A 27,843-nucleotide genomic window follows, 5' to 3' on the forward strand; every position below is an offset into this window, starting at 1 on the left:
CTGCCAAAAGGAAAAAAATATATTGGTCAGGTCTAGCTCAATAGCATGGGCAAGTATCACCATCAGGTATCAGTATTTGGTTGATACCGGCCTTATTTTGATTTGAATGAAACTAACATGCTCACTGAAGTCTTGCATGCTCCAAGCAGAACAGAAAAAGCTTAGCCATGCTTTTATCTTCAGACTTGATTATGATCATCATTACCTTCCGACCGGACTCCCTCAAAAGAGCATCAAACAGCTGCAGCTCATTCAGAACGCTGCAGCTTGGATTCTTACCAGAACTAAGAGAACAGAACGCTTTATTCCAGTCCTAAAGGGTTTAAACCTGGCGCCCGGTCAGCTGGAGAATAGATTTTAAAATGATGCTACAGATCTTTAAAAATCATTGAATGGCTTAGGTCCTGAATACATCAAACAAATGCTAATGGCTTTCACATAAACACTTTAAGGCACGCTCTCTCATTTGCGCACACACACACACACACACACACACACACACACACACGCTCTCCCTCCCTTGCACAATATTGCAAAGTTAATGTGGCACATAACACCTGGAGATGTGTTGAGAGCAACGACAACCCATGGGCATTGACACACACACACACACACACACACACACACACACACGCACACACGCACACACGCACACACACATCTTCACTCAGCACCCCTTCTTGCCTGGAGCTGTTGCATTGTGTGGCAGAAAAAATAAAAAGCCGGATTACCATTTGCATGACTTGGTGATGCAGCGCGTATGAGCCTCCTAACCGTGGACCGAAGCGGCGTAGACGAGCTATTGTCACGATAAAAGGCCAAGTCAATCAATTTCGCATCAGACGTCTATTTTCGGGGTACATGATTATGGTGGAGCTAACGCGTATCTCCCGTCATACGTGATCATCACTTTGCGTGGAGTGAAATGTCGGAAAAGGACAACTGTGCTTGAGACCGGGGAGGAATTGATGTCAAGATTGCATGAAGGCCTCAAGATCAATTTCAAGACAACTTGGGACAGATTGAGTGAGGCGATTTTTTATCCATTCATATCGAGACGAACAATTTGCAAATTCAAATAAAAAGACCACATGGGTGAGGATTGTTAATTCAATTTTGAATCTGATTAAATGCAGCAACACCACTTTGAGGCAAATTAGTCGACAAGTATGTCTATGTATAGCGTTCTATACCAATCCCCTAAGCCAGTTCCATCAATTGTTTTTCCAATAATAAAATATCCACAAATATTTTTTCCCCTTTTGAAGATTTTAAAAATGGCAAAGGAATACAAACCATTAAAAATAATGTACATAAACACAGCAGTATTTTAGTGTGAATTAAATTCATTGAATAGAATCTGGTACTGTTGTCTTCGCTTTACGTTAAAAACAAATAAACAATAAATAAAAACAACACTGCAATGAGCATGCCAGACCAGTTGTTGGCGACGCCACACACTGAATGCGCTTTAACCTGAAAACTGTGTTTCCTTAATGCTATAGCCGACACCTACACATTCGCAGTTCGGGACGCGTGGATTTGCATATTTGCAGATTTTTTTTCAATTTTTTTTTTCCTCAAGTTGGGTATTTTTCCTTTTTTTCTGGGACTTTTCTTCCCTTGTGCCCCCTAAAATAAAATAAAATAAAATTTAAAAAAAAACATGAATGAAGGGGCCAGTACGCCTCTCAGCCTGTGACACTGAAAGGCTCATTAACAAATCCAGAGGGTGCATAGCAGTAGAGCGAAGGAAAGAGAGAAGCCCCCCCCTCTTCCCCCCCGCCCACCTCTATAAAAGAACCCAGCCGGACATCCATCTTAATGGGCGCAAGTTCATTCGCAGCCCGGCCGACTGCAGGTGGAGAAGCCGAGGCGCGTAATTGCTCATTAGAGGGCGACAGGCTGGGGTTGTTGTGCACGCTGGCCCTGTGACAGCGAAGGGAAGCGAGAGCGTGACATTTGATGGGCGGCGGTACGCAATTGAGAGAATCGACGGTGGGAGTGTGGGAGGGGTGTGAGGCCACAACATTAGGCACACCTGTGCAAACAAGGGGGCGCATAGGGCCAGCACAGCTTTTGGGTAAAGTTGGAGCTCGGACAGGTTTCGGCATCTCATACTTGTACAGAGTATGTGCATTATAAAAAAAAAAAAGTGTGTGTCGCGATAGTTACCAGAAAGCGTGGATCACAATAGTGAGACAAGATGTCACAGTTCAGGAAGTGAATGGTGAACACCATGTAAAAAAAAAAAAAAGTCAGTGGCGATCGACTCAAGCCATGCAGTGAGTTAGCGTTGCTCATAGTTGTTTGTCATGCTTGCTGTAAATTCATGATTACTTTGCCATTAAAAACAATTTTGTCGTCTTGTCAGTGCAAACATATTAGATTAAAAATCTACTCTGGTGTTTCTTTACACTAAAATCTTGCTTTTGCGCAGTTGGGTCAGAAACTGGTGTTTTTGGTTCTACTGCTGATTGCACTGGTCAAGAAATATTTACGATGTGGTTTTTACATTTTTTTTTGCCTGAGATCCAAGTACCTTCCAGATCAGGAGTGGCCAACCAGTCAGAGACCAAGAGCCATTTTTTTTACTGTGTTAATACAAAGAGCCACATACTCATGGGCATCCTGTTCGCACACACACACACATACTTTTTTGCCCAAAGATCGACTTTTGAAGCGACCAACCTCTCACGATCTGAACAAACACACACACACACACACGCACGCACACACGCACGCACGCGTGCGCACACACACACACACACACACACACACAACCATGTGCTCGCGCACATATGCACGCATACCATGATGAATAACAGCCGGAACAGCCCGAACATGAACGAAACCTAAAGACACAAACACACAACCCCCACCCCCCCTTCCCATTTCCTCCTGGTCGATTGCGATCGACGTATTGGGCAGCCCTGCCATGACATCAGAAATAATTAGTTGATTAGCTCAGCGCTTAGCGCCGTTGTTTGCGCATGAGCGGTGATGCAGTCATCTGGTTGGTTGCCCTCTATGTCAATCAAGTAACGGGATTGATGATAGGCTGACGTAGTACATTGTGTATTTAGCACCGTTGCTTGAATGGCACCGGCGAGGCGTTTTCGATGCTTGTCGTGTGAAAGCCCGGGAGCCGCATCGAACAAGCCAAAGAACCGCATTCGGCTCGCGAGCCGTGGGTTGGCCACCCCTGTTCTAGATTTTTTTTTTGGTGCCGATTCAGATTTTAGTTTTTTATCTAGTGTATCAAGTTTGCTGTTGACCAGTGTTATTAAAGAAAGAGGTTAAAACATCTCTTCTCATGTGGCTCAGCAGGCTCAAGCAAGTGCAGCTGTGTTTTAATGTCGCAGCCTTTACGTGTGTGTGTGTGTGTGTGTGTGTGTGCATGTGTTTGTTTTAGATGACGCAAAACCGGCAAAAACGAGGTCAAGGATATGACTTCATAATAGGTGGCGTGTTATTCATTTCCATCCATACTGTCATTTTGTCTTTATCTCATTCTGCTGAGCATTAGTCCTCAGAGGGCCTATCAATCGGGGGGCTAATGGCTCGTAATTGCCTGCAGACGGCTGCGAACGCCACAAGCGGCGAGCTGCGAGGGGAAAGGCGATGGGGGTGAGGGAGCAGGAGTGGGAGGGGGGAGTCCTGCACGGGGTCTCCCGCGCAGGCCCATAATCACACGTACAGTAGAAAATTGCTTATGATAGATTAAGCCACCTCCGGGGCGACGTCGGAGTGCGGGTTCAAGACATTTCCGACTCATTTTGCCTCGGGAAGATTTTCGAGCGACGCCATGCATGCATTAACGTGATGTTTAAATTCTACATCAAGAACACATTCCCCACTCAAGTTTCATTTGGTTCAATAAAAGTCAAGTACGAGAAGGCAGAGCTATACTCATTTATTTCGTGGTGTAAATGAATACCAAGAAAAGGCTCAAGTGATGTAACACAACACTGAAGTCTCGTTTGGACTTTCACCCCTTTAAATAGAGGCACTCATTCAGAGACAGCCGGCGGAGCGCACACACAGTTTGATGACCCCCCCCCCCCCCCCCCCCGCCCCGCCTGATGGTTTCATCGAACCCCGGCTAAATGTTTAGGTTGAAAGTTGCAGCAGGTGGAAATTTCCCATCAGCATCTTGGATTCGACTGGCATGATCGTCACTGACAAAGCTGGCATGAACAATCCCTGAAGGTTTGAAAAGATTAGGTAGTAAGAGGGCTTATGATTAACATGACCTTCAACTTGACCTCAGGCAAACTCAGCAATTCTTTTAAGCAAGAGGGTTTGGTCCTTTTTTTCTCTTTTTTTTTTAGATTGCAGACCAATGATGTCAAAGAGAACCCAAATCAGATGAAGAATTGGCCCAAAGATTTTAAATGCACCCATTCAAATGCAGCCATCTTGTCAAATAATCAATAAAAATAAATACTGCTTAAAGGGGGGAGGTTGTCTTCCTGAAACTAAGGTGGAATAACAAAAAAATATATAATACTAATAAATTGCTGAACAGGCATATTTATCATACCTTGATTTTTAAATGTTGGGCCATTCCAACCAATAAAACTGATCACATTTAGTGCCATAGAATGGCTCGATTGTGAAGAAGGCATGCAAAAATGAGTTGTTGTGATTCGGGGCTAGATTCCCATGATTTCAACATTTGGAGAAAAAAAATAATAAGACAAGCCCCAATAAACTGAACAAAACCTTTTTTATGTTGCACACCCCCTGGAGGACACTGGTGCCTCACACCAAAAATCTTTTGAGCAAAAATCTGCTAAAAAGCTCTTGGTTTTCTTCAGCTCCATCTTGACGATGAATGTTGTAATTACAGAGTAGGAGCCAGGGGGGAAGGGGTAGGGGGGGGGGTCTTCTACGCTCCACTTATTACCAGATGTTTTAAAAGGTCACTCCAGTTTACACGCGCGCACACAATAAAGAGTTGGGAGTCTGTTAAGCGCGAGTGAAGCGAGCAAATATTTGGACGGAATGGCAGCAAGACACAGACTGTCGCTTAAGGTGAAGAGGAAGCAGATGGGGGTGGCGGGGGGGATTTTTGTTGATAATTTGAGCCTTCAACGTCCCTTTTCTTGGTTGGCACAATTTTTTTTTTTTTTGCCCTCTTTGGCTGCTGTGTAGCTCACTTCTTTTTTTGGCTTCATAGCACCGTTTCCACCAAGCAGTACGTAAGATTCCCATTGTCAGAAAAGATTGTTGTTTTAAAAAACGTTTCAATTATTATTATTTCTTGCCGATACCATCGGAACATCCGAGTTGTTTTCATCGACCACGACAAACGTACGTGACTTGCAGATAGGCAGCTATTTACTCGTTGCCTGTATCTCGTAATCTTTTAGACATGCGTTGCTTGTTTATTATCACTGCCTTTACGGAACAGCAATTTTCTTTTTTTTAATCGATTAAACGTGATAGATTACTTGCATATCGTGTCCATATTGAAGAAGCTGATGAAAATTTGCGACGCTTTCCAGCATTGAAGGTGACCCGCTCGGCTCTAGTCACTGCCCACGGTCAGAGTGAGTCATGTTTGAGTAAATGTCAAAAACGGAGGCGAATGCAGCATTTCACACCAGGTGCTCTTCCTCCACATACAAAAGCAAAAGAAACCCAATTGTTCAGATACTTTATAGTTAAAAGGGGAAGTCAACCCCGAAATATTCTTGACAGCAATGCGTTTGTGGAATAAGTTAAGCGGCAAAATCCACACGTTTTTGTTGGGGGTTTCTCGCCATCCCAAGGGGCAAAAACGATCTTGCCCTTGCTCAGGTAACGTCCAATCACAGCTCACCTCTTTTCTGAATCTGAGCTACGATCTGTCAAATCCCAGTTTTTCGACTTATTGATGTTAAAAATGTGACTAAAACCTTGGTGAATTTTCGGTGAGCAAAACCATCACATATGGAAATGACTAAAATGTGACTTATAAGCACCCGAAAATTAAAATGGCTGCCACAAACACCACCGCAAACCATTCAGTTGGTCTCATTATATCTAACTATTAACTGAACTTTCCTAAAGTCATTCAAAGCAATGTCGTCAAACGTCCATTCCGATTAAAAACTCAGGCCGTTGTGAACCTGCCGCTTGGTGGAAATGCAGCTTGTGGCATCATCAAGGGGGACTGAACAGGTGACTTCCGCCTACCCTGGAAGCATCGCGACAGAACAACAAAGTTCAGCAAGCGTGTTCACGCTTTCCTCTGCTTTGTGGCTGTGTCCGTTAAAGACAGGCAGGCATAGTTGTGTGCTCGACATGCAAGGATATAGAACATTGCGAAATACATGAAAAACCTACACAGGCACTTCCTGTGTGGAGTTTGGATGCCATCCATCCATCCATTCATTTTCTGGCCCGCCTATTCTTATTAGGTTCAAGGTGGAGCTGGAGACTATCCAGGAATTAGAATTTGGGCAGGAAGCTTGCAGGTTGCCACCATGTCGATAAACCCGCACGCAGTCCGTGTCGTCAAATTGCATGCAAGACGTGGCAAGTCCAGTCAGCACCTTGCAAAAATCAACTTTATTCTTCTTTTTGTGGCAACTTCCTTCTTCCTTAACCATCACGCGAAGGTTTTATGGTTGAATAAAAGTGAGAGGGTACAATGCACTCCACGTGGAGCCTCAAAACCCAAAACGGGTCACATTTTGTTTGTTTTTTAACATAACGTGAGCATAATAGTTTTTCAGCATGCTGCCAAAATATCAATAAAAATAGTAATGTGCTTTCTGAAAACTACATTTTTTTTCTCTTCATGCTTGTGTAAATTCAACAAGGTCACGGCCAATTGCAAAAGTTGAATCGAGACAACTGCACTCGGTTGAAATTGTTGTGTTTGTTTTTCTGAAAACATTACATGTGGCTATTAGGCGAACAATTTGCTTTTATTGTCCTGTCGATTAATCGTTGAATTGGTAAGGATTTGCTTCAATTGACTATTTATTGTGAAGATGATTAGTATTTTTTTTTTTTGTCAACTCAAACTTTAGCCCAATGAATCTCCAGCTCATTCTAATGAGGACAAGTGGTATAGAAAATGGACGGATGCATTTGTATCCAGAGAAAATGGAAATCACCCTCGAAGGCGCATGAGGGGTTCCTGTTCAAAAATATTTCTCTTCTACTAAAGATATGCACACAGAGTTGAAGACAAATGCGTCTTTGTCAGGATGCGAGCCCGTTTAAAAGTTCACCCGCTCTGAATGAATTCGATTCCCAGTGTACAGTTTTGACCCGCGCCGGTCAGAGTCTGCAGGAATCCGTGGCGGTTCGCCGCCGACCCCGCTTCAACCCACATAAAGCTCATGGAAGAGTGCCAAGGCAGAGGCAGAGGCGCGCTGCAACATGAGGGTCACGGCGGGCTGCCAGAATGGCCGCCCATTGTCCGCTGCGCTTCAAAAGGGGAAAGAGAGGCTTCGCTGACCTCGGGTCTCGTGTGACGCCGCGCCACATGAAAGACTCGGGTGACAAATGTCCTCAGCGAGATGGCGACTGCAGAAAAAAAAAAACTCTGGGGATCCCGGCCGGCCCGGAGGATGCAAGACGTGGGCTCTTCCTCAGGACTGTTTCCTGAAGGTGAAAATATCCCGGGATTTGGCGCCTCTTGAGGGCGAGCAGGACGGGGCGGGCGAGGAAGGCAGTGGCGTGGACGTGCCCCCGTAAGGGCAGCACCGCGAGTCCGGGTGCTCGCCCGAACACTCCACGGCGGGAATGTAGCGGCTGTCCCACATGCCCGGCCCGCACAGTTTACACAGGTCATGGAGGCTGCAAGGGATTCTGGGTAGGAGGCGGAATTGGTACAAGAGGCTGCGCGCCTGGAGGGAGGAAGGGGTGGAAACAAGATCAACCCGGAGAGCTTTCAAGCAGTGGATGCAAAGCAGCTTGTTGCACATTTTCATAACACACGGCTTTTAATATAATCAATGACCTTGAGGTGAACAAATCTTCAAGGTCATTCTGCTTGTTGGCGATGGGGGTGGGGGTGGGGGGAATAAACAAACAGGGATTCAAATGGGAAATAAACAAGAGCAGAACACGGGCCGCATGCTAACGCGATGGCTGCTGCATCCATAAACATGAGGACGCAGGCGGCGGCACACTCGCTCCACATAAATCCTCGCTGCTCGCCTCGCCGCACCACAACGAGGCCAGTAAACACGTCGCAGCCCGTGCGGGCAGCTTGGGGAGCGCTGCGACAAAGTGCCACAAGGCAACAACTCCCTTCATGTCAAACGGCAACATTGAGGAAAACGGACTTGAAAACCCTCCAGATGAGCAAATTGACTTGGAATTAGGCAGACAGTGTTTTGGATGTTGCCACGGCAACCCCCGATCACCTATTTTAGTCGTCAGTGAGTCAGGACCGCCTTCAGTTTTTATTTTGGAGTTGACGCTAAGCTGATGATTGACAAGTCAACGGCTATTCATGGATGATGCCACCCCCCCTTTTTTATCCTCTTCAGTTGTCAATTTGATGCCACATCGCGGCCTCGCAGACAGTTGGCGCTTGTAAAATTCTCAACATCACATATGCAGAGTCTCACCCGGTGACAGTATATTTTAGTGGAATATCATTTGAAAAAAAAAAATCGAGATGGTTGAATGCTTTGCAATTCAGTGATCCCTCGCTATTTCGCGGTTGATTTATCTCAGATTTTTTTCAAACATATTCATTTAAAAAATTAAATAAAAAATCATATACTGTACTGTACATTCAGTGCAGTATATGTATATGGTGCTCTATGTGACTCGCTGTATTTTTACTGACTTTCGCAGCTTCTCGCGGACCGTTTTTGCGGACTTAAAAATAATATATATATTAATTGGTCGCTACTTTGCGGATTTTCGTTTATCGCGAATGGTTGTGGTCCCCATTAACCGCAATAAACGAGGGATTACTGTAATGTGCCCGCAGTTAAGGTTACGTGGATTGTTACAGGATTTCTTTAAGTTCCAGCTGTCTATGAGACCATGAAAGCGTCTGGAACCGTTGTTGAGATCATTTTCATTTCACGCAAATGAAGCGAAACGACAGCATTTGTCATTTGAATTCAGGGAGTCATGTGTCAGTTGTTCTTAGAATAAAAGAGACCAAAAATGAGAGAGAGAGAGAGAGAGAGAGGGGACAGAAAGTGATTATTTTGTAGTGGTCTCACAGAGCGGTTTATATATATATATATATATATATATATATATATATATATATATATATATATATATATATATACGGTTTAGTGAATTTCATAACAGCCTTATCTTAGGATGTAACATGCTACTAGAGCGGTTTATATGTATACAGTATATGTATACCTCGGTTTTCGAACGTCTCTGTTCTCAACCAAAAAAAATTGAAATTTTTACGACTCGGATTACAACCGAAAACCTGTTTTCTACCAAATTGAGCAAACCCAAATACTACACTGGACTCCTCTCGGCTTCCTTACCTTCTACACTTCCTCGTGTAGCGTTCATTGTGAGCAGACGTGTTTGTTGTGATTGATGCAAATCTGACTGTTTATATGTTATTTCAGTTTTTGTGTGTTAGCCTCTAGTCATGAGCTAATAAAATAGTTTCGGATTTCAAACAAATCGCTTTTTGAACAGCTTTCTGGAAGGGATTCTCGTCGAAAACCGAGGTATGACGGTATGTATATATATGTACATACTGTATGTATGATTCTGCCTCTTGTTAAGTATGCAAGACTTTACAAAGGTTGACCTGGGATCAAAAGAGATATTCTTCTTTTGCCTTTTAAGAATCCAAGACGGCAAGAAAATGCAAGCAGTGCATCGAGGTGGCCGCGAAATGGAAGGCGGCGTGTGTTTTTTGCGTCACCTTGCGTAGCACCAGCTCTCCGTTCATGTGCATAGACAGGTTGCTGAAGTGCAGCAGCATTTGGTCGGTGGCCAGCTGCTGATCCGTCACATCCTCGCCGTACAGGACGATGATGGCCACGCACAGGAACAGGTGGAAGTAATCCGTCTGCAAAAGGGAGATTTGGGGCTCTTCAACACGATTGTTCCTATTATATTCATAACATTTGTTATTTATTGCACTTTTGAGACCCGCAGCTGACAAAAAAAATGCATGAGGATATTGAATTGCTTTATGTAATGTCAGTGTTTAGTGTTCATTTTGCTTATATGCATATGCATATTAGAATGTCGAGATATTTTTTTTTCTCCACTTTTACCCATTTGTATTTTAAAAATATTTTAGAAATTATATTTTCAAAGAGGTTGCCGAGTGATTAGCGTGTCGTACGGAGGTACCGGGTTCGATTCCAGCTCCGGCCTCCCTGTGTGGAGTTTGCATGTTCTCACCGGACCTGCATGGGTTTTTACGGGTACTCCGGTTTCCTCCCACATTCCAAAAACATACATGGGAGGTTAATGGAACACTCTAAATTGTCTCTAGGTGCGAGTGTGAGCGCGGATGGTTGTTCATCTCTGTGTGCCCTGCGATTGGCTGGCAACCGGTTCAGGATGTCGCCTGCCTCTTGCCCGAAGACGGCTGGGATAGGCTCCAGCACCCCGCGACCCTTCTCGAGGATAAAGCGGTTCAGAAAATATTTTATATATTTGGATATTTTAAAAGAATCATTTGGTAATTAGCAATTTCATTTATTTAGTTAATCGAAATGGTTGTAAGAATCACACCAGTTTATCGAGCTGCTTGTACAGAATCATTAAAAAAAAAAAGAATTGAAACATGTAATCAGTGCTTAAAAATAGTTTTCAAACATTTTCATTCATTTCAATTATGAATTATAAATACAGTAATCCCTCGTTTATCGCGGTTAATGGGGACCAAAACTACCCACGATAAACGAAAATCCGCAAAGTAGCGACCAGTTAACATATACATTTAAAAAAAATTGCCCCATGTGAGCCCTCTCCCTCTCCCTCTCTCTCCCGAAATAGCGAGGGGTCACTGTATAAATACACATTCAAGTCCCTATATAGGTAAAAATATCGTGCCGATTACACTTCAACATTAAGATGTATAGTAATGAAATTTGAAGGGCATATTGTACTGTAGTCTGTGGTCAAGCTTTCAAGTAGACTGCTTGCACCCTCGGCTGACTCAAACAAATCATGCGTGTGTGTGTGTGTGCGTGTGTGCATGCACGTTTCTCCAGAGAGCGACAGCGACCTGGTAGTGAGCCCAGCAGGCCTCCCACATGCGCAGAGCGTCCGTGTCAGGGAACTCGCGCTTGAAGCAAAGGAGGATCCAGCGGTGGCAGAAGAGCAGCTGGAGGCCGTCCTCGCCCAGCGCCATAAGGTGCTGGTGGAAATCAGGCAGCATGAGGCGCAGCAGCTCCCGCAGGTACATCTACGCACATATGCACACACCTTACAGCCAGTTTCACATATTGGGGACTGGGTGGGGGTGGGACACCTTTGCAATTTCAACCTACCAGCTGCCTCTCCATGTCGTCATCACGCGGCGAGCTGATGAAGATGGTGTTCTCCATGAGGCCCACAAAGCACCAGAAGGTGTCGCTTTCGTCTTGGATCTCGGTCAGGAGCGGGGCCACCAGGTCTGACATGCCCTGGCAGTAGCCCATGTCCGGGTTAAACACGGCGTAGTTGAGCAGGATTCGCCTAAAAGGGAAAGAACGAAATATCAGCGAGTTTCGTACTGCATTTGTTTTCTTCCATAGAAAACATGACATTTATAATAAGAATAATACATTTTATTTATAAGCGTCTTTCAAGACACCCAAGGACACTTTATAATAACAAAAACAATAAAACACAATACGGGTTGAGCAGCGGCAGCAAAACGCGCCAGCGTTCACTCAACCCGGAAGTCTGAAAGAAACCACAAGGGAGGGAGAGGGGGAGGAAAAAGAAACCCCACGCTCGAACTATCCTCATTTTGAGGATAATTTGAGTTAGGCAAAACAACTTCTGCACAAGCATATGACAGTTACAACAGGTCACAAGACATAAACAATGAAGGCGGTGATACAAGGGAGTGCATGTGCGAGTGATTGTCTGGTTGTGTGTGCGTGTCAGGCCACAGCTGGTTTACACGTTTACTGTCAAGGACGTCTTTATTTGACAGTTAATGACTCAATGCGATCGTACTGTACAACTGTAGCCTGCGTAACCTATTGCACAAACAGCAGAATTTCTTAATTACCCGTTAAATGTAACCAGCTCGCTAAGAAAATTGCTTAGCACAAAACGATTGGCTCGTTTGGTGGCTTGAAGGCAAATTTTCCCAAATGTGTCACATGCTAACCTGCTGTTGTTTTGAGCTCGTGTTATAATTAACAATGACGTCGAATGACGCTCCCTTTCCGACAGCTTCCGAAAATGCCGTGCAGACGGACTTAAACGTGCCTGTCGGCAGCGTAGCTAAAATAATTCCAGATGACACTGCATGCTTCAGGCACCTATGCCAAAAAAGGCACCGCTCACTTTCGACACTTTTTTCCCCCCTGTATTTATTTTAAACGTTAGTGGTACTTATTAAAATAAATGTGGTTAAGTGTTTTCGCCAACATATGTTTTTGTATTAATATCGAGAAAGCAGTTTCACTCTGCAAACTCCTTCCATGCTCCCTGTCCTTCAGGCATCTTCAAAGTGTGAGATGTTTTAACACTTTAATGCCTGACCCATCAAGGAATAGCCAGAAAAATCAGCTTTTTGGGAACTGAGATGTTCATTATTTATAACAAAATCCACAAAACTATTTTTGCCATATTATTTTGTTTTAGATATTTGTTGTATCGCATTTATAAGCATTATGTAGATTACATCAAAAACTGAAAATTTGGGGAAAATCATATTTTAAACCTGCAGTATCAAATGGATACAGATGATTTCATGTACTATAAAGAATGAGTTACATAACGAAACTGCATGTATCAAATATGATACGAATGGCATTATAGGGTTAATTTATTTTCATTTCATGATACAGAGATTCATGTTGCTTAAAACATTTCCAGTACCGTAAATAAACGACTGGGTTAACACTGATTGACACTATTTCCTAGGAGCTCTTCGTTGTTACATTACAACAACTTTGAAGTTAACCATCGGCAGGGAATTGCACTTTGGAGGTTCCGCATGAAAACATAAGCCCGAAGCGGCACCGTGAAATTGTAAACATGACTGCATCTTTTATGGACGTGTCCATGAGCACACTGCTGAGAAGACGGACTGAACATTCAAACATCTGGTTCAGTGCAAACGACAAACAAAAACAACAACAATAAAAAAAACCCACACACAAGCCCTACTTGTAAGTGGTTGCCATGCCAACGCCTATGGTAACTAGGAACCTATTTAATGATCTTTCTCGTGGTGCGTCGCTCAAGTGTGTGTGCTCTTTTTTCTATGGATAGCACTTTTAAGTGTCTCTGGTAGCACTCATGCATAATTAAGTTGTCTCAAAAACAGAGAAGGAAAGCCTCGAGGACATTTTGTTCATGTCACAATATGAAAGCGTGTCAAGAAAGGGGAAACACAAACCAGCCTCAGAGAGGACTCTAGGGTGCAGCCTCTGCTTTGGCTTGGATGAGTAAAGAAGCAATGATAAGCTTGGCAGCAATTTTGAGATTTTTTTTTTTAACTCTTAGATTTCTGCACCACAGATGAGCGAGACAACTGCAAAAATAGGCGAGATAAGGAGGACCGCTGTTTAAATCCTCTTGTTCCTCGTTTGGCTGTCCATTAGCTTTGCGCACGCGCAAGCTTAAGTGCCTTGCTTAGCCAAAGCCAATAAAGCATGAAACTCATTTGTGGCTCCCGAGAGGCTGATGGGGGAGAGCACAGAGAGAAAGTCTCACCTCATGATCTCCACGTTGGGGTTGTTGTCACCCCTGAAGAACTGGTTGCTGCGGTCTGTCCTCACCACGTCCTTGTCCACAGTGAACTGAACCTTCCTCCAGAAGTCGCTGTGCTCCTCGGGGCTCATGGACAACCTGGCAGGGGTGGGGGAAACAACGCACAATGTTTAAAAAACAAAAAACAAAAAAACAATCAATCAAAGGTGAATTCTGAGTTGGTTTGAAACACAGACACGTTTGAGGATAATTGCTGAAAACGTCCTCAAATGTGGAGGAAGCCTGTTGGCGTGTCCACTGTGGAGCGCCTCGTTGTTGAAAAAAAACTGCAACAAGCTGCTGGGATTCAAGACTAAGCGGCGACATTTTCACGACTCAAACAGGGAATGAAAAAGAGAATGAAATGGCATCCATTTTCAGCAGTGTCAGCACATTTGGACACGCCCACGGCTTGATCTTTCATAATTTTGAAAGCTCATTTTATTTACTTTGTGATTTTTTTTTCCATATTTGGCAGGGTGGTGAACGTCACCATTCTTTGTGGGATGTCAAATTTACAAGGCATTTATTTTCACTATGCAGAGACTTGAAACGCTAATGTAGATGCGCAACTGTTGGAGGAACCGGCTATGAAATTCCCAAGCGTCCTCCTCGAGCACAACTATTTGCACTGCAGTGTAGTTTATGTTATGCACAAAGTGTACTCAAGTCCTAACATGCAAAAGGGATTTAATTAGCACTGTTTGTTTTGCACGTAGCCCCGCCAGGATTAATGAGCAGGCACCTGATGCAATGCCACGCAACCCTATTTATGGTCCATTTGTGTCGGCGGGCGCCTCCCCGCGACACCTTCCTCAATCATGTTTTGCTTCTTGAGCGCGACAACCGCAAAGCAGCAACGATCCAGCTAAATCTCTCTCTGCTTACATGAACACTCACACTGGAGAGTTCCTGAGGTGCATTGGAACAACATAACGAGGAAAAACAAGAGCAGTCAAAAGTAAGGTATGACCATCGATGACCGCTATGTATTTTTTATTGTACTGTGCACAATATATTCTCATTACTGGCATTCATGACTGGAAAAGTTTAATTTAGTATGATTACAGTGAAACTCCTCTACAACGAAATCATGTTTGCAGCAAGAAATTTTTCACAACAGGGGGTTTTTCACTGTAGCAAATTTGATCTCAGATGTAAACACACACACACACACACAAAACGTACGTATACTCTTTTTTTTTTATTCCACTAGTGCATAAGTATGAGCATACACTTATTCGACACTTCATATAGTCAGTGTTGAAAGAAAAAAAGGTGAAGAAATTACGAAATTTACGATCAGCATTTACTTTCACTTACATAAATTGCTTGGATAATGTCTTTTATTTTGCTTCCTCCGTCTTTCATTTTGATCACTTTTACCCTCTCTTCCAATCAGAGCTCTTCTTGTCTTAGCTGCATGACATCCAAAGGTCCGTTTTGTAGCCATTTTAGCAATGCTACGTACTTCCTGCGTCTGAAACTAACGATAACAAATACTTCCTGGACTATTGCGCACGTGTAAACCAGTGTGGTGGTTGCTGTTGCCGTTTCCAAACGAAGCAGTAGAGGTCGCTGTTGGATATTCACTTTGTTTGAGTGAATATCGTCGCGAGGCAAGAGCAGAGAAAAAGATTTCATATAACGCAACAGGGTTTTTTTTCGCTGTATGGGGGCAGGAGAGTGGGAATTGTGTTCGTGCCTGAAGATTTTTTCACACTAGGGGGTATTTTCGCCCATGTAGGTTTCGTTGTAGAGGAGTTTCATTGTAGTATCATCACCAATATTTTGCGTGTCCACAGAATATTTTTCGAATAATCCTTTTTTTTTACCTTTGTGTATCAGCTCTATTGAAAAAAATACTAATTTATGGATTGATTCTCCACATTCTTCTGGTGTGCATCAGTTTTTGATGGCATTCTACACCAGAGAAATATTATTCCATCCATGGATTACTTATGTCAATGTATATGTGGGAAACATGTTCATCTACTGTGCTGTACGACCCCCCCCAACCCCCACACACACACGCTTCATTTTGCTATTTGTTTATTTAGCTTGTACATAATAATATCAAATGGGAGGACTGGCTGTGTGCACTCTAGATTTTTATCCATTTTGAATCACACAATTTTTGCATTAATGTGTTTCAAGAGTGCCTAAAGCTGCGGCCAGCCAGTGAAGTGTATTTAGAGCATGAAAATCCAATCATTTAGTTTCGGGACATGTCAAAGAGTGATGTACGGCAAGTACTTAGTCAAAGTGTAAGGAATTGAAAACATTGCTGACATACTTCGGCTAACTCGATTCCATCTGATTTTCTCTTCTGGATGAGAACACAGCAACATTTTTTATTGCTGCGTTCATCACCTTTTCGTGATTGACTGCTTCACTTGGCTGGTAGTTACTTTTTAGGGAAAGGGGCCCTCGAACAGCTGCTACGTTTCCGCGCTCGGCCGCTCGGCTTTCACAGGCGAGAAGGGCGAAGCTGAGGAGCCGTGAGAGAGGCGAAGAGACATGGATCCTTCCCGCTAATGACCGACGAGAGGCCATGTGGGCTTCCTCTTGACAAACAGCCCTTTAAAAAAAAAAAAAAGGACTCCCCTTACGAGTCCGAACAAAAAGCGCTTTAATTATATTGATGGGACAATACGACATTTTAATAAGCCACGCAGATCAAACCTAGCCAATTATCAGCCTCTTTATGGTCATGTGGAATTATGTGAGTGCTCTGCCTGGGTGGAGTAGAAGTGCTCTTGTTTGTGTGTGTGTGTGTGTGTGTTCATGCATGCCACAGCTGTTTCTTTTTTTTTAACTCTTACTGACAGAAGAATATGATCTGATAAGGGCCGACATGTTTTTTCTCCAGAGACCTTTTATTTCGCACCCGCCGCCTCCCCTCAACATTTCTCGTTATTGTTCCTATTGATTGCTCAGCGCTTGCGATGAGACGCCACGACGCACTCACACATGTTTTAATGTTTGACCGAATGTGCATTTGGCAGCCAAAAAAATGGCCAAGTGACAGCGGAGCAGCTAAGTGCCGTGATTACCCAAAACAAAATATGCCTGCGCCGCTGGCGAATTGACGAACAAGCACGACATTTTCACCTCCTCTGCTGGACGTCGTGGTAGTGTGTCCGCTTTTGTAGCCTCCACGCCTCCCTTTCCTGCGAAGTCGAGTCATAGCTGTAGTAGTGCAAGAGGAAGGGCCACACCTCGCCACGGATGGACGGGTCGATACCCCCGAAGAATATGGCCTGGTGTAACACAGTGATCACAAAGAGTTGGTTGTCAAAGTCTGAGGGCATCATGGGTAATGTATAGCAGCAGAGCAGAGTCAAGGCCTCGTCATCTGCACTTGCACACCTCCGAATCAGGAAAAAACGCTTATATTAAAACCTTTCAGTAATTTGAAAACTATGAGTTAAACAATAGTTAAACAATACACAGTCAGTTTACGTAGTGAATCATGCTGGTAAGCTCCACCACACGCTCATTAAATGCCAACATGAGCTAAAAACGGCTACCCTGTCAGCAAGCTCAAACCCTGTATTTGGCCGTTTGCGTGCACATTGTTTGTTTGCAGTTAATTTATGAAAAGGTGTGGGAGCTTTACCAATAGGCATTTTCAACAAAATTACATCCACCTAATCCAATGAAAATCAAGTACAATGGGAAATTTGGACTTTTTGGGGGGCAAAATGGGGAAGTCAAAGAAACTGTATTTGGTAAAACTGCCTCCGTACTGTGTGTTAGGTACCACAGGGGGTCCACATGACCCAATTTTATACCCCAAGTAAAGTCTTAATGACGGTAAATATTGGTATGAGAAACACTGCTGTGTCTACAGTAAGCAAGGTGGTCCGACTGAGCCGAGCTTTTCTTCTTTCTTTCGAGCCGTCTTTCTACACTTGGATGACTGACCGTTAAGAATGTTAACAACTAAAACGCCAGAAGTCCAGAACACTTTTATTTGATTTCACTGAATCACTGGCATAGTTTTACACTTGTTCAGCAATAAAACTAAATCATCAAGATTTAGTGGTTACCTCACGACACTTTAGAGACAGTTAAGAATGTTAACATGTCTGCTGGTAGCATGCAGAAAGTCTCCATAATGGTGACATTTTTTGACTCTGGCTCAGCTGGGTTCGTCTCTAGATCAACAGCGACCCTAGTGGGGATAAGCAGGACAGGAAATGGATGGATGGAAGGAAAAGGTCATTTTCTTGAGGTTCCACTATATCTGTCACATAGTTTCCATCCAAATTGAGCTTTAACATCTTGATGAAGGCAAAAGAATTAACAGACAGCACTTGTATAGGACATCATTAGATGCGCATAGTTGGTACAAAGTCATTTTCAAAGCACTGTAATTGTGAAACCTGCGCCTAAGAGCCAACAAAACAGCTTATGTATTCTCGTTTGCAGAGAGACAAAAAAAAAAGTCATGTAATCACTGCTGAGTCATTGCAGTAAATACTAAACGTTCAAGTGAGTCAATCCCAGAGGGCTCAAATGACGCACAGTGTCACTCGCCATGAGACTCTCTCTCACTCTCTATTACACGCACGCACAATACTGAGATGATTTTTTTTGCCCAGTGCTGTATGCCCATCAAGAGCTACTGTAAAAACCATTGTGTGAATTTGACAATGATTTTAAACCTTGGATATGTCTTGGATAAAAATAATCCTGCAATCCCCCTTAAAAATCATTGAGACTGGCCAACAGGGGGAGCTCGTGAGAGAATGGCTTCCCTCCATTTATTGTCCTCCTAACATCTCTCGCATTTTGTTGTTTTAGAGTCACATTAAGGAGGTTACGAGTATGACAGGCTTTATGGTAGGGCTACTTTGTGACTGACAAGCTGCTAAAATGAATGATGGGATTCTTCTATCACAGCCCAAGGTCAAGACCGGCTTTTACGGAACGAGATTGCATCAAGAAACACACGCACACAGGCCCACCTTGCGCAGCTTATACTCCTCCTCAACCTGGCCGTTTTGATTGAGGTGTCGTAACCAAGTGGTAACATCCAGCCTCCGGTAGAGCTTCTCCTCGGGGTGGCTCTCGGCCGACGGCAGCGTGGACCTCTGGATGGAGAATTGCATACAGGACTTCTCATCCGACACCTGGCGTGCACACAGACGAGTAGGGAATGATGGGAAAAGGACTGAAAGAGCGAAAAAAGCATCAGAATGAAGGGGGAAAAGATGACAAAAACACAACAACAAAAATGGAATATGTTGACTTGATTTCAAGTGAACCTTTCATGGAACTTCTGGTTGTTAGATTTTGATGTGGGTTTGGCTGCTCTCTCTCAATTTAAAAGGTGCACATTAAACATACCGTATTTTTCGGATTATACGTCGCTCCCGATTATAAATCGCACCAGCCAAAAAATGCAGAATTGAGAAGGAAAAAACATACAAGTCGCATTGGAATATAAGTCGCATTTTGGGGGGAAATTTATGTGATTAAAATCCAACACCAAAAACATACATGTCATCTTGAAGAACAATTTAAAATAAAAAATAAAATAGAGAACAACAGGATAAATAAGTGTAAGGTATACTAACGTTACATGACTGACATGCCTGGTAATGTCAGTAACGACGTAACATTCAGAGTTATTCAGATAACTCTAACATGCAAACAAGTTTACCAAACTATCAGTTTCACTCCAAATCACCAAATCCAATGAAATCTTCATCCTCTGTGTCACTTTTAAACAACTCCCCCAACTCGGGAGGTGGACGATGCGCCGCTTCCTCTTCTACGTAGCTTACGTCAGACTCATCGTCGATTTATCAACACTGGCTGAGAGCGTCCTCTTGTGGTTTAATATGAAAATAACATGTGAAATGCATAATCATGTGTTAATAATTTCACACATAAATCGCTCCAGAGTATAAGTCGCACCCCCGGCCAAACTATGAAAAAAACTGATTTATAGTTCGGAAAATACGGTAACTGAGTCAAATATAAAACATTTTTAATCAACATAATGCTAGCTTTGCCGCTTACCTTTGCCAAGGAGATATGCTCTCATTTAAGGGACCGCTAATCCTGCCCTCCAACACTAAAGGGCAAAAGGCTGTTTTCCCAAAGTCATATAAGGTCAGCCGCAGACCAAACGACACAACCCTGCTCGGGGAATCGTAAAAATATTTCACTCAGCGACTCATTCACACAAGGGGTGACGGGCACTGGCACACATCACTCGATGCATCTTGCTTCTTATCTGGAAACGACATTTTGAGGCGCCATATATTGTATTGAGCCACAAAAAAAAAAAAAAACATGGTACAAAGCGGTAAAGCGGATTTCCTTGGTCGCTGTCGCATTAAATTACAATAATACAAAGAGAGGAAATGGGCGACACGAAAGGAGAGCGCGTGGACATTTCAATGGCTGTTATGTGCATCAGGGATAATCCCATTCATTGACCGTACTCGTGAATTTCCTGACAGAGACTCTCCGTGCTTTGCTTTTATCGTCATAGTCACCTACTTTGCATACCTCAGGGATGGGCAACTGGCAGTGCAGTTTTTTTTAAATCAGTTTTTTCGTGGAAAATGCATGTTGGAGGTTTATCAGGGTTATCGGATCAATTTTTGGGGTTTAAAAAAATATATATTATCGTGTATATAAACAAAACTGAATCATGGATGTCATGAGAAGATGAGCTGGTTTAAGATTCTGGATTCATTACACAGGTGACCCCTGTTGAAATAATTGTGAAGTTTCCGAGGTCTTATTTTAATATTCATCTCCAGATGGTTGTCTTTATTTCTCTTTTTCGCATATTGTTTGGTGAACTTAGTGGACTTTCCCCACCTGGTCTTTACTGTGCGTCTCTCTGCAGCACTTCCACTGCTGGAAAACCTCCGCCAGTTTGTCCAGGCCAGCGTGGTGAAAGTGGAGAATCTTGTACTGGCTCTCTCGGCTGGCTATCACCAGCTGGCCGCTGGTGCACGCTTCGTCACTGCGAGGGTGCGATGAGGAAATCAGAGTGCCGTTGAAAAATTCCTATATTCCCCTCATACTTTCCCCTCAACAAACCTGAAGAACAGACGCAGTGACCTCATGTGACCCAGGTCCACCCGGAACACGCCGCACAGCTGTTCCAGCGCCAGCACCTTCTGCTGCTCCTCCCACCGAGCGCCGTGCGACTGGCAGTTGCTCTCCAGGCTGGAGGCGGAGCTCACCGAGTGGTGCATGAGCTCCTCGGACAGCTCCCTGGGCAGAAAAAATTAAAATACATAAATAAAATCGACATTCAGCCATTTTTGGGGGGTGAGATGAATATGCCAGTGCATGATAAAAGGCACGGCCGGAATGATTTTCTTCCAGGTGCTCCAATACTTTTATACACAAAGCAAACACAAATCAGAATGTCTTTCATTCAACTGCCATTCCCCTGTGGCAACCTTGTGGTTCCCAGCTTTGAAACATGAGTGCAAACTTTTTCTCTTGTGGGCGTGCACACACGCAAGCCCGAAAAAAAGGTGGCATGTCAAAGGTTGCACAGGGATAAGAAGACAAGAGCACTCACACTTGCATCGAAGGCTCCATGAAAAGTGGGCATCAATGGCTGAGTTGTTGAATTGTAAGATTTAGCAGCTGCTATTATCCTCTCTTTCCAACACACATACACACCCACGCTAATGACCATGATGCTCTCCCGTACACGTCTCCTGACGTGTAAGTGGTGAGAACCAGCGCGAAACGCTGACAAGTGTCCAAAGCCGCTGATATTCAAATACTAAGTCACAGTTTATTCCAAATCAATCTCCAAACTCATTGTTTTCTTACGCGTACTTGTTTTGTTTTGGGCAATAGTATCTTGCGTAACACATTCACTGCCAAGTTTGCAAGAATGCGCACAAATGAAAAACACGCTCGGAGGAAAATGACACAAGATCGACATAATGAAAACTTCTTCGAGATGATCGATGGCGGCAAGCGATATCTGACATCCTGAATGTATTCTTGTCTCATTAAACATTTCCTGCCATGAGCACATGGAAGCAGACTCAGACTTTCGTCTCATGCGTCACATCACTCAAGAATCCAACTACTGTGTGGAACTTCCAAAAATCAAGCCTCGTCTGTGAAGTGACATTGGTTTCCATAATTCGTTTTTGTTTTTGTTTTTTTGGCACAGGCCATAACAAAGTTAATCAATTAATTCTGAGCTCACAATGTCAACATTCTCAAACTTTATACAGATCCAGGAGGCCAGGGGTCGCCAACCCAAAATGTTGAAAGAGCCATATAAGACCAAAAAAACACACACACAAAAAACGTCTGGAGTTGCAAAAAATAAAAGCCTTCTATAAATCTTACAATGCTGTATGTATGTAGGAGACTGGACCGTCTCAGAATTGTTTATGTTATTCATTCCTTTGTTCTGTGTTCACAAACGCCCCGATAGAATTTATTTTGTGATTTCCTCGCTTGATATTTTTTTGGGGTGCATTATTTTCACTTTTCTTAAAGTCGGTGAAGTCAATTTCCGTTTTTCGGAGGCTGTCTTTGAACGCCTCTCGAGTCGAACGAGAAGAGAGAAGGCACAGAGCAGACGTGACTGTGTTTGTCGAGACTGTTAAAAGCATAAATTAAGTGTACATTTAAAAAAAAAAAACACCACATCTCTCTTTTTCCAGAGATGCAACGTGTATCTATATCTATTTGAGCTATATTAGCCTACTATCAAAATCTTTATCCATTTTCGAAACATTTTTTTATACAGCTCCAGGGAGCCACTAGTTGTCACTAAATAGCCACATGTGGCTCTGGAGCCGGGTGTTGCTGACCCCCGCGCTAGGCACACAGTCACTGTCTCGCCCAAGAGAGCGTCTTCTCTACAAGGTGACAAGGTGATGTAAACAAGCCGCTTTGAAGCAGGCGGCTACAACCTGCGCATCCCCGCGGTCCAAGAGCTGGCCGAGCACTCCAAGCCCCGCGGGGACTACTTCAGCAAACGTCCGCAGTGAGCAGAAGGATTAGCGCAATGCTAAGTGTTCAATAAACAAAAAGGAAGGATAAACCCCAGAAGCACAACGAAGTGCAACTCTGCAAATACGAAAACAGGAAGGTGGTTTTATAGAACTTAATCCGCTTTATTGCCATTGAATTTGGTGTAAAAGAATCCTACTCAAAATGAAACAATTATGCAGCATGATGTCACGTGATGCCTGGTTCATTTGAGGTCTGACTGGCAGCAGACAGTTGTTACAAGTGTCAAGAAACTCCTTGAAAAGCTCGGCTGTGGATTCTTCTCCTTGGTCTCCCTCCCAGCGCTCTCGTCTTTCTTCCCCCGACCTCCCGCCCGCTTTCATCCAATCTTGCTCTCCCATAGGCAGCCCTTTTCTCTTTGAATGATTCCAAGTGACATGTTTCCAGTTCCTGGCCCCCTTAAGAGTGTCTATTAAAGTGAGGGAGAGAGAAAGGGAGATTGAGAGAGTTCCAGGGTTTTGGCCGGCTCTCTCTTTCCTCCCCTAATCCGGCGAGCTGACATTCAGCCCAGCACAACAACTCCTGGCGCACTGGAAATCAAAGGGCTTCACACAGACTCTCGGAAGGGAAGGAGGGCGGGGAGGGATATACGAGAGGTGGGCAACACTTGAGTAGGGGGAGAGAAAAAAAAACATATTGAGAATGGGCAAGTAGAGAGGAAAAGATGTTAACACTGAAAAACAAGGAATGGAACAAATATGGGAAAAGACGAACCCCAGAGCGGAAGGAAAATGTGCGCGCACACACACATACAAAATGGACAGAGAAGGGAGAGAGTAAAAGCAGCAGGAGAAGGCGAGGGAAGCACACAGTAAATGTTAGAGGCTGAGATCGTTGCCAAGTCACACACTGGCTGCACTTAGAGCAGGCAGGCTCGGGGCTTAGAGAGGTTAAAAAGGCTTCTCTCGCTCTCTCTCACACACACACACACACACACACACACACACACACACACACACACACACACACACACACAAACACTGGACACGCTCACGAGGGCAAACCGCTGGTGTGTGAGGGGAAACATTCAATGAAGATAATGACTCCCAGATAAACCCATAATGAGTAAACTTGCACTGCTGATTGCGTGTCATGCCACCTGGTGACGTCACGTATCTGCAGTTCCCGTTGAAAGACAGAGAAGTGAGCCGCCAACTGAACGGAGGCGATATTGCACCCTGGGGAGGGCGCTTGAATCATTTTTCTTCTGGCTCCACTTTGTGGTAAGATGGAGGAACTGTCACTTACCCATTGCCAATTGGAGTCAAATTTGGTTTGATAAAATGTTTAGCTTTTGGTGAAAAGTATCAGGAAACTTGATTTAAAAAATAAATAAATAAATAACTCGTTTTGAGGCAAAATTTGGTTAAAGTGAAGCCTTTACCAGCTAACATTTGGGCAAGCAGGATGTACCCCAGAACTGGTCCCAATACAATCTCAAGGCACAAAGACAACCAACCAAGCACGTCTTTAGACAATTTACAGTTGTCAACGAATCTGTTCTAACATGCATGATTTTGAAATGCTGGGGACTGTAAACAGAATCGAACCATTTTGAGGATATACGTTCCCTTTTGCACCATTCTATAACAAACTGGAAACCTCTAGCATAAACTTAGAATAGCTAGGGAACATAAGGCCCGTGGGCCATAGACGAGCCGCAAGAGCATTTAATCTGGCCTGCCACTTAATGCTAAAAATCAAATAAAACCTCAACTGAAAATGCCCCCAAAACTATTAAACCCACAAACGCTCACTACAGAATTAGTCTGACATTTGCATAACATGAGTACTAGCCCAGAAATTTTCTCTGGCCTCATGAGGACTGCCAGAGTATGAATCAAATTATTATTTTTTATAATGCTAAAAAAAAAAACCCAACAACAATTATACAAGACAATACAATACATGCTGTTGGGTTTAAGCGCAAGAATTCATAAAACTAATTCAATATACTTCATTTCCACCAATTCTACCATTTTCTATTGACGGGAACTCACTCACTACACATAATGGAACATTTCATATTAACAGTGCCGACTTTGTTATTTAAATTTTGTGTAGCTCTCTAAAATACAGCAGGAAGAAAAATATTGCACCCAGCCCTTTTGCTACAAGGGATAAATTGCCATTTTGCTCTTTTTAGTTGTGCATCTTGGCTACATTACATGTTCAGTGCTGGCTTCTTTTTTTTTTTTTTAAACGGTGGAATGGCAGACGATTATCTTCACACAAATAATAGATCAAGCATCTCAATCCACTGACCTGCTGTCATTGTCCAAGAAGACGGAGCTGCTGCTCTCACAGAGCGCCTCGCTGACTGGGGACAAGCAGAACGGCGAGGAGAAGGTGTCCGAGTCAGACCCCATATTGCTGTCGCGGCTCACTTCGTCCGACAGCTCGCAGGAGACCTCGTCGCCTTCCTCAGCGGGTGTGGGAGGCTGCTTGGGCTGTGCCGACGGGGGCTCCGTGCCGGCCTCTGGTACGACCAAACCGTGGCTCTCTGTGGAGGAGCTGCAAGTGATGTTCCGCTCCTCGTCCTCTTCTTCCACTTGCGCGGCTGGGGGGCGGGATTGCGGACTGCGGGGAGAGAATATGCTGATGTTTCCTTTATTAGGGACTCAATCAAATGGGTATGACAACTTTCCCCCTTTACAAATGGAACACTGCTGAGTGTGCTCTCTTACAAATAGACAGTTCTTAAGCTTTTACTGCTCCGAATAGAGATTTAGTTGCTCCCAAGGGTGCCGTTTCGATTATTGCCTCATGATTGCCGGGAGCAAGAATGGCAGCTGACTTCTGACGCTCCTTACCGTCTGCCTCTGCGGCGTGCGTGTCGACGCACGGGCGAGCTCTCGGGCGTGATGTAGCGCAGTGCCTCTTCGTCCTGCTTCTGAATGCGCGAGTTGGGCACCCAAGTCAAAATGAGAGTGGTGCCCAGGCTCTCGTCCTTCTCCACGTGCACGCACAGATAGCCTGCAGGGGGCGGTGTCGGACAGATAATGGTGAGGCACAAAATTGAAATGGGACAATCACAATAGGGAAGAGCATAGTGGATATGTTCTGGGAACGATTGAGTCCGATTTTTAAAACCAGTCATCCATGCATTTTCTAGAGCAGTGGATCTTAGTTTGGGTTCGATCAAACCCCGGGGGTTCAGTGAGTCGGTCTCAGGGGTTCGCCGGAGCCTCTGCCACGCCTCCGTGGCACATTAAGACACACGCGACTCAACATGTTAATTAGTTATGACACGCCCACTTGGCCATCACTGGCTGCAGATGATCAGTGCTTGTCCAATCAGTGCTGTGGAAAGTTTAATTCGTGTGATTGTCGTGATATTACATCTACAAAAAAAAAGTATACTTATCTCTTGAAATTGTATTCACTTTTTTCTGTTTTTAAAAAATGTGGTTTTTTTTAATATCTTGAATTTGTAAATACATTCGGCGAATGTGCATATTAACTGGTTGAACCAGTTAATATGCACACTTTTTTAGAGGTACCGCTAAAAAGGTTAAGAACCATTGTTCAAGAGCATTGAGCCCTGCCAGCTGACTCTGGGTAAGAGGCAGGGGTCATCGTGAAATGGTTGCCAGGTGAAACAATTTACAGCAGTGAATGAACTTAATTGCATATTTTGGGAATGAGGGAGGAAGCAGGAGTACATGGATGAATATTCAAACTCCACGCTGGAAGACCATTCATTCATTCATTCATTCATCTTCTGAACCGCTGGAAGACCAGAGCGGAGATTTTAACCCAAAGCCTGAGAACTGTAAGACATATGAGCTAGTTACTAGTTGTTCACAGTGTTGTCCTACAAAGCCATTCAAATGCAAGAGTGAAAAATGAAGTCCAGGGGCAAACTGTTGCCATCATAAAACCTTCATGAACTCGACCCTCAATGCTGTATTTAAAATCAGACATGAATGTTCATAAATTCAAACAACAGTCAAAATAGGTTAACCACAGTAAGATTAATACATGAACCCTTTCAACGACAGCGTTTATACTGTGGACAGCTTATCATATTACCAGGTTCATTATTGTATTACCAATCATTAATGGGGCATGTTAAAACACAATTAAGTGAGTCTAATAACAAGGATGAATTATCATGCAACACCCAGTTTCATAATCAATTAGTAAGGGAATTACCGGTAGTGGAAAAACTAATTTTCAAAGATGATGCACAGCAGCTAGCAACTTAGTGGTTGACCCCATTATGGGGATTTCAGTCTCCGAACTTTTGTGGTATTGTGTAAACGTCCCCAAAACGTTTGGCCTCTCCATTGAATGTGCTGAGGTGAGTTGAGCGTAATCACGCAAATGGGTGCTAAACCAACCTGGATGGTGCTCCGCCAGGCCCGGCAGCGGCTCGGACGGGTGCACGCACACATTATTTTTGGAGTAAATGATCTCGCCATCTAGACCCGAGCGCAGCGCCACGCCCGCCGCGCCGGGGTTGAACGTCAAAAGGTCAGAGGCCTTGGACGAGGCGCGTCGCAGTAGCCGACCCAGGGACATCTCCTCAGAAAGCGGGACGCGGGGCCCATCTTCTGTGGAGCATGGGGAGAGAAAAAGAGGACATAGACTGTTATTTTTATGACACTACCAAACGTCAGCCTCACTCTTTCTTGTCCTACTTGTTCATTTTGCCTCCGGTGTCGGAGTAACTGTTGCTTGTCCCCACCTTGAGTAAACACGACACGCACGTAACCACCACGCGTGGTTATTCACAACCCCCTGAGCAACCGAACGTCTCCACCGGTGCGGCAAACCAAATGCGTATCAGCAGACAACAGATGTCACTCGGCTCGTGTCGGTATGTGCGGGAAAACAGCTGACTCTTTTCATTCCTCATCCTCGAGCGAAACTGCAAGCAACAAACTGGTTTCCCTCTTCTCCAGTTTACACACTCATGTT

The 27,843-nt window shown here is 44.0% G+C and overlaps 1 protein-coding gene across 2 annotated transcripts; it reads right to left on the reverse strand.

The window, feature by feature from the left end:
• Nucleotides 1-3,896: 3,896 nt before the first annotated feature.
• On the reverse strand, nt 3,897-27,444 carry tbc1d16 (TBC1 domain family, member 16). 2 transcript variants are annotated; one of them, XM_052049610.1, is made up of 12 exons: nt 27,264-27,444; nt 25,731-25,893; nt 25,183-25,497; nt 20,959-21,135; nt 20,734-20,881; nt 18,861-19,025; nt 16,999-17,147; nt 13,849-13,983; nt 11,460-11,646; nt 11,195-11,374; nt 9,875-10,021; nt 3,897-7,853 (listed from the first exon to the last, which is right to left on the reverse strand). In XM_052049610.1, the coding sequence occupies exons 1-12, from the start codon at nt 27,442-27,444 to the stop codon at nt 7,596-7,598; spliced, it is 2,205 nt and encodes a 734-aa protein (XP_051905570.1). In that variant the 3' UTR covers nt 3,897-7,595. The 2 variants fall into 2 exon arrangements, with proteins under 2 accessions (XP_051905570.1, XP_051905571.1); XM_052049611.1 differs by lacking the exons at nt 20,734-20,881; nt 20,959-21,135; nt 25,183-25,497; nt 25,731-25,893; nt 27,264-27,444 and adding an exon at nt 19,921-20,705 and having other exon boundaries at nt 18,861-19,066.
• Between the last annotated feature and the right edge of the window lie 399 nt (nt 27,445-27,843).

This window comes from Hippocampus zosterae, chromosome 17, assembly GCF_025434085.1.
Source record: "Hippocampus zosterae strain Florida chromosome 17, ASM2543408v3, whole genome shotgun sequence".
In the NCBI taxonomy this organism is placed as follows: Eukaryota; Metazoa; Chordata; class Actinopteri; order Syngnathiformes; family Syngnathidae; genus Hippocampus; species Hippocampus zosterae.